General features: G+C 39.4%; 1 protein-coding gene across 3 annotated transcripts in view; it reads right to left on the bottom strand.

Moving 5' to 3' along the window:
• The window catches only part of ash2l (ash2 like, histone lysine methyltransferase complex subunit), a 19,977-nt gene extending 10,860 nt beyond the window's left edge, over positions 1–9,117 (bottom strand). For 2 of the 3 annotated variants that reach the window (XM_032508152.1, XM_032508153.1), the window contains exons 1-7: positions 9,012–9,117; positions 6,340–6,406; positions 6,037–6,182; positions 5,855–5,943; positions 4,417–4,511; positions 3,485–3,580; positions 590–685 (exon numbers count right to left, since the gene is read on the bottom strand). In XM_032508152.1, coding sequence (XP_032364043.1) covers positions 590–685; positions 3,485–3,580; positions 4,417–4,511; positions 5,855–5,943; positions 6,037–6,182; positions 6,340–6,406; positions 9,012–9,070 — 648 coding nt within the window. In that variant the 5' untranslated portion in view covers positions 9,071–9,117. Of the gene's footprint in view, positions 1–589; positions 686–3,484; positions 3,581–4,416; positions 4,512–5,854; positions 5,944–6,032; positions 6,183–6,339; positions 6,407–9,011 lie in introns of those variants that run through there. The other variant, XM_032508154.1, reaches the window with a different exon arrangement.

Raw genomic sequence — 9,117 nt, 5'->3', positions numbered from 1 at the left:
CCTTCCCTCTATGTGTGATTTTGTCTTTGCTGTATTTTCTGTTTATATTGTAACCGGTGTGCCGTCTCGGCCAGGTCTCCCTTGGAAAAGAGATTTCAATCTCAAGGAATTCCTGGTTAAATAAAATAAATAAAAAGAGATGGAGCAGGGACCCCCTACTACATATATTGTATAAAATGATGCAGCATAATGAAATGTGTTGGGCCACCTATTTACCTATTTACCTTTATACCTTTGCATGGGATACTAAGTTATTGCAACAGCTTACTAATTGTTGGCATGATTTTTAAAATCTTGTTTGAATGTTAAACATACATGTAGCCTTACCTATGGGTTAGCAGTGGGGATTTATGTCTGCTAATAATACGTTGGATTCATGTTAACTTCCAGAAATGAACAATAATTTGGAGGGCTCCCCCCTGCAGTAACTTAGGGACCCCCTAGGGGCCCCGGACTAGAGGGTGACACAGGAATTAATTGTTGCTCCCGTCCCATTAAATTCTCCCGTCATATCCCGATCATGTGACTCTCCTACTATGGATGAATAGATCTGAATGCCCCTTCCTATAAACAGCTGAGTGGTGAATACCTGGTCCAACAGGCCAAATTTGGGGTACTCCTCCTCTGGGTCTTTACTGCCGGGGTCAGGGTGTTCCTTCACCAGAAACACATCCCGCTCTTTACTCTGGAAAACAACCACAAGAACCATTACAAAACTAACATAGTAACAGTGACATGGGCATATTATTTTTGCTTTGTTTGTAGGTAGGTAGGTAGATAGATAGATGGATAGATAGATGGCTAGATAGATAGATAGATAGATAGATGGATGGATATATGGATAGATGGATGGATAGATGGATAGATAGATGGATGGATAGATGTTCTCCTTAAAGTTCGGGGCTGTAATGAAACAGCAGCTGGAGGAGATTTAAGACAATGTGCGACACAACATCCGTTCATATAGAGAGGCGAAGTCCCTCCCCTTCCAGTGGACCCCACGGGACCTTATTTCAGAAAAGATATGGCTAGGACATATACACTGGCCGACTAAAATAAAGAAAATAAAAAAGCCGTACAGTGAAGGACATATCCCACCCTGGGCACTGCCGGTTCTTCCTGGAGAAGGTACAGAGCAATAATAAATTATAAAGTGAAAAACAAAACGGCTGAAAAGCAGCTTCTCACCAAGAGCTAGACACTAGAATTGTACAATATCTGTTTTGAACACATTTAAAGTTGCTAACTTACGTTAACCACGGTTTTAAAGGTCACTTGTGTTTTACTATGTAAGATAATGTGTATGTTTTTGGCTTTAATTCATATTTTTTCTAGTGGCCTTTGTCTGTGTTCCGTTTACTTAAAAAGGTCCCATGGCGTGGAAATTTCACTTTATGAGGTTTTTTAACATTAAGTTGCGTCCCCCCAGCCTGCCTATGGTCCCCCAGTGGCTAGAAATGGTGATAAGTGTAAACCGAGCCCTGGGCAAGCTTATGAGGTCATAAGGGGCAAGGTCGCTGAGCTCGCTTGGAGCCTCGACTGAGGTACTACTACAAAAAGTACCTTTTAGCAGGTATCAGGGACTTTTTATGGTAATAGAAAACCAAAAAAGGTGAAGTGAGTCGAGTAGGTATCAGGTAGTGGAAAAACTTGAAAAAAAAGATGTGTGAATGACTAAATATGACTAAACTTAACAAGGACATTTGGCACAAGACTAAGGCTGAATCCCATTCCTTCCCCTTGGCCCTTCCCCTACCTTTTGCGCGTTCACGCGGCACCTAGTGCCGGTCCAATACGTATTACGAGCTAGGGGTAGGGCATAGATCAAGGGCTGTATACCCCTACGGATCTAGTGTGGACGCGACCTCACTAGAAAACACACAGGCAGTGTGTGGCTGCTGCATCAACCAGAGAGACACATGAATGTAAGTACTTTCAGCTTTAAATAATTGATTAAAAAGTTACGACAGTCTTGTTTTGTGGTCTATGCAGTCCTGTACATGTGTACCCATGTTCCTAACTGAAACTTTTTAAAAATCGCTAGCTTGCAATGCTAACGCTAATCGCTAACGCTAATCGCTAACGCTAACGTTGAACAGTCCCACATATTTCTGCCTTGAATGGACTGTATAGATCGCATAGATTGTATAGCTAGATATATATTAACGGTCTATGATACATCGCTACGTGCTTAACATATACCGCCCTGTCTCACACAGGAGGACACAGGAGGACACAGCAGCTGATCCAGGTTGGGGCTGCAAACGAGCAGACGTTTCCTAATTCATATGTTCATGTTGTACCCATTCATTATTGCATTGGTAGCCTACTATTATTGTAATAATATTTAATTAATTCCTGTTCATTGTTCATGCACTTGTTATATTGTTGTTGGTTTTGATATGGGACACTGATGATATGTGGGGGGGGGGGGGGGGTTACTGGCCAAAAGGCTCCAGACTGGTCTGGAATATCAGAGCAGCTGTAGCTACAACAGTGTAGTGTGTGTGTAGTTTGTTTGTGGTCTTGTGTGTATTTTTTTAGTTTTACACATATGAGTGCCTTTTATTGTGTGCGACATGTTAGTTATGGTTCTAATAGTTGACAATGGTTCTGTAACATTATTTTATGTAACGTTTTTGCCGGTTATGTTCAATTTATCACCAATAAAGACAGATTTTTGTCAACAAAATGTTTTTGTGAACATCAATGACATTCAAAACGGTGATAACTGAAACAGATATACACACACCATGTATACAGGGTGTATATGTATGTATATGTACACATGATGCATGTGTATACACATTTGTATTGCAAACAGACCTAAGTACTACACAGATAAGTACTCTGCACTACCAAAGTGAACCTAAAATAACTATAAAATATATAACACTGTTGTCCAAACCCACACAATCAACAGACCTAGACGGCATCTTGGAGGTTTGTGATCAATACTGTATGGTGATGTCACCAAGTGGTGTCCCAATTCATAGGGGTATGTTTTCACCCCTTACCCCTACCCCTTGGTTTCAAGGGCCAAGGGGTAGGGGTAAGGGCCAAGGGGTAGGGGTAAGGGGAAGGAATGGGATTCAGCCTAAGACTACATTTAAAATACGTCACAAAGTTAACACCATATGCAACTTTATGGTGAGAAGTCTTTGTAATTACATATTTTCACGGTCTGAAACTTTAACGGTTTTACGACAAACTGAGAACTTCTTGACTTTTGCAAACTTTTACAATGACGCACATCATGAGAGGAATTCATGACTCAATTCAAACAGGATCAAATAATCATCTGGCTCTCCCTGTTCACGACATATTTTTCTGAAATAAGGTCCCATGGCAAAGCGGGGGGGACTTTGCCTCTCTATTGGCTGCTTCACCACAGACTTGTTTTCATATGAAGGATTCAAAGCATCTTTTAAATTTCTCTGTGAATTGGGTCGGTGTTTCCCCACACTGTCCCCCACAACATTACCATTGTCTTCACTATGTTGTTGGGCCAGGTGAGCTTCCCCGGTCTCTGACGGGTCGTCATGCACTCCCAGTACTTGTCAATGAACGGTATGATATCCTGCAGAGAGAAATCAAAGACAGACAAATACTTCCACTAGTGATTAAGTATTCCCAAATTCTGTACACCAGGAGATCTGCACCACACTCTTACGTGTTTAGATTATTTATTTATTTATTTTAGAAGTTAATAGATGCATTTTTCCCCACTTGTTGTGTCTCAAGCAGCCAGGAGAAACATATTTTGATGTGTGATGAGTAATTAACTCTTCAAGAGCATCATTTCACAAAGGGATTCATTTAAAAAATAAAAATAAAGTAACATAACTAAAGACTTTCCCCTGACTTATTTCCTGGTTCCCCTTCTCCAGAAACATGAAAACAAGAAGAGGGTTAACGTTTCCTGCTAGAGATTTCCAACAGTGGTCAGACAGCAAAGGGGAGACACTTCATTTCTCGCACTATATATATATATATATATATATATATATATATATACACACATATAGATAGAGGTCTACTCCTCAACGCAGCGGGGCCAGGTTCGAAAAATGCCCCCAAAAAAAGTCAACACTCACTTCGAAAGCTAATCCCAGTCCCTCTCTCCATTACATGGATTATCAGTATATTAGAGAATAATCTCAAATCTAGGTGTATATTTATTTAGCATTCATTTTCATTCAGTCTGCATTATGAATTCCAATTGATTTCTGGCAAACACCTATTATATAGTCATTTAAAATAATTATAGCAGGAATTACATGAACCAACACCTGGCTATGTGTAAAAAAAAATCTGGCCTCTGTCGTTGTGACATCATCTTTACGGAAAGTTAAGTCGTCACATTTACTACTTCAGAGGTCCGGTAAAAAGTCTGTGAAAACGTGTTTTGCGCACCTTGTCTTTGGAGAACATGGTCTTTGGGTGCTCGTCCTGTGTTCTGGACCGCCATGTCAGGTTTGCCAGCGCTGTGAGACACATCTCCTTCAGGTCTGAAACAGAAACATCTTGTTAAAGGCTGAAAATGTTGACTGCAAGAGGCACACAGCTCACACCACTGTCGCGTTCACTTTGGGTTGTTTTTTAACACAAAGAACTAAGGATGCTAATTTACAATTCCGGAGCAAAATGAACGTAGTGGTTAATAACACATGGGTGCCGAGTCGACCGTTCTCCGGGATCTGTTTTCATGCTAATCGAATGTGACCAGTTTTAGCGCAAAAACGCTAATTAGCTTGTAACGCTAGTGCTTCGGGGCATGGGTAAAGTAAAAAGAAATCGCTATTTCTACAATACTAATAAGGCTCAAAATAGCAGCACACTTCCACGGTAGCATAACGAGAGTCTCTACATGTAAACCGAAGCATTGAGAAATTTGGAAGTGTACAGACAGTTCATGAAAAAGTTAGTTAATAAAAGACAGTTTGCATATACAGGCAGGCGCCATCTTGGAAAACATGCTATGTTTTATATATGTATTATTTGGCATTATGCTACCAGGGAAGTGTGCTGCTATTTAGAGCCTTGTTAGTGGTGTAAAAACAGCGATTTCTTTTTACTTTACCCATCCTCCGACGACTAGCGTTACAAGCTAAACTGGTCACATTCGATTAGCATGAAAACAGATCCCAGAGAACGGTCGACTCCGCACCCATGTGTTATTAACCCCTAGGTTAGGGTTAGGAATTATCCTTTAACCCTTTACTGACAAGCAGGCAGCGGAGTCACATTACAGCCATCCAGAAAAAAATACCAAAAAAGGTATTGTCCTGGAATCATGGTTTATTGTTTGAAAAGGTAACAAATAAATACATATTCTTAAATTTGACCTTAACCCTTGTGTTGTCTCCCCATCAGCCATCATCTTTTTTGGTGCTTTTTCTGATGTTATTTCCCCTACCCTTTTTTTTAATTCGTAGCCTAATTTTCACAAATTGTTATATTACAAATTATTATACATTTTTAGTAATTATACAAAAACAATTTCTCGGGTTTTTTTTCCAGTGCTTTTTGTCTCTTTTTTTGTAATTTCTTCCGAGGTTTTGGTCACTTTTAAAATGCCATAAAATTCAATAAAACAACCTAAATTGGGTGAAACTAATCGTTAATTTTCCCTGAAGAACACTGTATGGCATCCATGTTATTTTTAAGCAATTTGGTTGAAAGAAAGCCAAGTTCCTCATATTAAAAATAAAAAAAAACAGGTCAAATTGGACCCGAGGACAACACAAGGGTCAAGAGACAATTCTGTTATTATTTTAGTTGCTATAATTTCTGTTACAATCAATTGTACATCAAAATTTGGACTCGCTAGAGCCCTACACACAACACGTACTGGCTTGTTTCCTGAGGAAGTATGTGTTGCCGCTGTGATGGCACACGTTGCAGTGAAACACGTAGTTAGTCATGAAGGGAAGACAGGTCCTGTAGAGGAGGAGGAGAAAAGGACTGAATCATGAAACCCATCAGTGTAGTTGTGTAACGGCTGATATTGAGACGACAACTATCTGCACGTACGCGGTGTCGATGCCAAACGTGTCTGCCGTGAACCACTTCATACACAAAGCACACTGCAGCTCCACGTCGCCCAGCTGCCGCCCGCTCTCCTCGTCTCCGGATCCCGTCAGAGCGTCCGCAGCCTCCGAGCCCTCGCCGGCCGTTTCCTGGGAGACACAAACGTCCGCTTAAAACTTAAAAAATAGCAGCATCTGTAGCATGATTTATAGCAGAGCCATGGACGGACAACATGCCGTCACAAGCAACAAGAGAAAAGACAAAAAAACAACAACAAAAAACCATACAAATATTTAATGATTTTACCATTCCCTCTTTGCCGTTGGAGGACTCCGTGTCCATGCTGGTGGGTAGTTCCCCAAATGCAGCATCCCTGAAAGTCAACAAAGATTCATCAGATATTAGGCCAAACATGTAAAGGTTCTTAAGCTTTAGTGCGCAACTTTTTGATATAAATTAGGGCTGCACAATATGATATACAATCCATATACACACGCCACAAACACAAACACTACGTATGTACTGTATGGCTGCACAATATGAGGAAAATCTCTCTTTTTGATATGAATTAGGGCTGCACGATATGAAGAGATAGATAGATGTACTGTGTGTATACACACACAATCACACACACACACACACACAATCACACACACACACCACACACACCACACACACACACACACACACACACACACACACACACACACACACACACCACACACACACACACACACCACACACACACACACACCCACACACACACACACACACACACACGTACTGTATGTGTATTAGAGCTGCACAACATGAGGAAAATCTCATTATTTCAAATTGTTTTGACTGATATTGCGATATGATTCTTGGGGGTGGCTGTGGCTCAGTGGTAGAACAGTTGCATGCCAATCAGAAGGTTGGTGGTTCAATCCCTGGCCCTGCAGTCCCATGTTGAAGTGTCCTTGGGCAAGACCCCGAACCTCGAGTTGCCCCCGATGCCCCATGTAAATGTATGTGAGTGTTTATGAGCTGATGAGCAGGTGGCACCTCGGCCACACTGTGTAAATGGTGAATGGTTCCTGTACTACGTTAAAGAGCTTTGAGAAGTTGTTAAGACTAGAAAAGCAATGCAAAAAAAACATCCATTTACATTTTTTAAATTCACGATACTGGAGGGAATGACCATTTGTTGCACCATTGTTCTTATTTTCATTAAAAAATATTCAAATTTAAAAATTGAAATGATTATCGTGTGTTTTTTTGCAAGGATCTGTACCAAACAAAGATGTTTTCTTTAGTGTGTAAGATAGGAGTTGCCGGATACGACGTCTCTGCAGCGCCAAAATACTTCATTCAGAACAGTTTGACACATACTTTACCTTTTATTGGGCCTCCCTTGCAATTTGGATATTGCACCAGTCCATATTGCAAATACTAATGTGTATTACCCACTCATTACTTGTACAACGTTCTTATTTTTCCACTGCTCTGTTAGCATCCTTTCTTAATAATTGGAATCACACTTTTCAGCTGATTTGCGTTGAACAGCTGTATTAAATCTTCCTTTTGACATAAAATGTCTTACATAAACTCAGCATTACATTTTCATGTACTTAAGTACATTTTAAAGTACTTGTTCTTGAGTATTTCCATTCCCTGCCACTTTCTACTTTTACAACACAAACGTTACATTTTAAAAAGGAAATACTTTATTTAGTACTCAACTACAAGTATTTGATACCTTTAGTTACTTTAAAGATTCAGATGACAATAGAATCAACAAATAAATGTGGATATATTATTAAACATTACGCTACTTAGCAGTACATAATGTATATAAAAGTATCTCCAACTTTACCAGCTGCATAATTACTACTTTTACACAAGTTAATAATCTGAATACTTCTTCCACCACAGTGTATTTCTACCTATCAGAAATACACTGTGTTCACTAAAACTGACATTATTCAAAGGGAGTCTGGCGTAACGTTATGGGGTGGATAAATTAGGGTTTAACTTTAACTTACACTGGAGCTTGTTTCTCTTCTGCCGACTGCAGAGATCTCGTTTAATACTTCATCAATGTCAAAGGAAAATATGTCCTCAATAGTTTTTATTGTATCTGATTCTCAATGAGCTGTTGCAGAAACAAGCCTGAATCAATAAAGCAAAAGATGTCAGATAAATGTAAACATTACAACATTATGAAAGATTAGGACTTTCTATCATGAAAGATTAGGACTTTCTATCTTGAAATATTAAGACTTTTTATATTGAAATATTAGGACTTTTTATCTTGAAAGATTAGGACATTCTATCATGAAGTATTAGGACTTTCTATCTTAAAATATTAGAACTTTCTATCTTGAAATATTAGGACTTTTTATCTTGAAATATTAGGACTTTTTATCTGAAATATTAGGACTTTTTATCTTGAAATATTAGGACTTTTTATCTTGAAATATTAGGACTTTTTATCTTGAAATATTAGGACTTTTTATCTTGAAATATTAGGACTTTCTATCTTGAAATATTAGGACTTTCTATCTTGAAATATAAGGACTTTTTATCGTGTTTTGGAGGTATATCCGCTTCTGAGCTGAAAATGTCCCCGGATTTTGTCTGAGAAATCTGGTCCCCTTAGTACAAGTAGTAGTACAAGATTATTAGGACATATGAGTGCATACAAAGTCTCAATTTATGCTTATTAGACTCCATACGTTTTCCTGCAGACAGGGTAACGTTGAAAGGTCAGATAAGTTGATGTTTTGTCTTCATAAAGAGCAGCTAAGATGAAGCTAACGGTCATTTGGTTCACTCGGTGAGTCTGTGGAGTGCTAACGTTAGCTAGCTAGCATGCTAGCTAAACAGCGTTAACGGCTAAATGAGAGCGTAAATGTGGTTTAAATTCTCTCAGAATATCCGAATCATGGCCTTCAAATGTGTAACAGTGATACATCTCTTGCCCGGAGGACACGTACCCGTCTCCGGTCTCCGGTTCGGTTGTAGCGGCAGTGCCCGCCTCTCCTTCAGACGCCATGTTTCAAATCAATGAAAACAACAAAAAAAATAGAAGAAGAAGCGAGA

This window comes from Etheostoma spectabile, unplaced genomic scaffold (genome assembly GCF_008692095.1).
Source record: "Etheostoma spectabile isolate EspeVRDwgs_2016 unplaced genomic scaffold, UIUC_Espe_1.0 scaffold00006399, whole genome shotgun sequence".
NCBI lineage: Eukaryota > Metazoa > Chordata > Actinopteri > Perciformes > Percidae > Etheostoma > Etheostoma spectabile.
The sequence above is the reverse complement of the archived record's forward strand: the minus strand, read 5'-3'. Positions and strand labels throughout refer to the sequence as shown.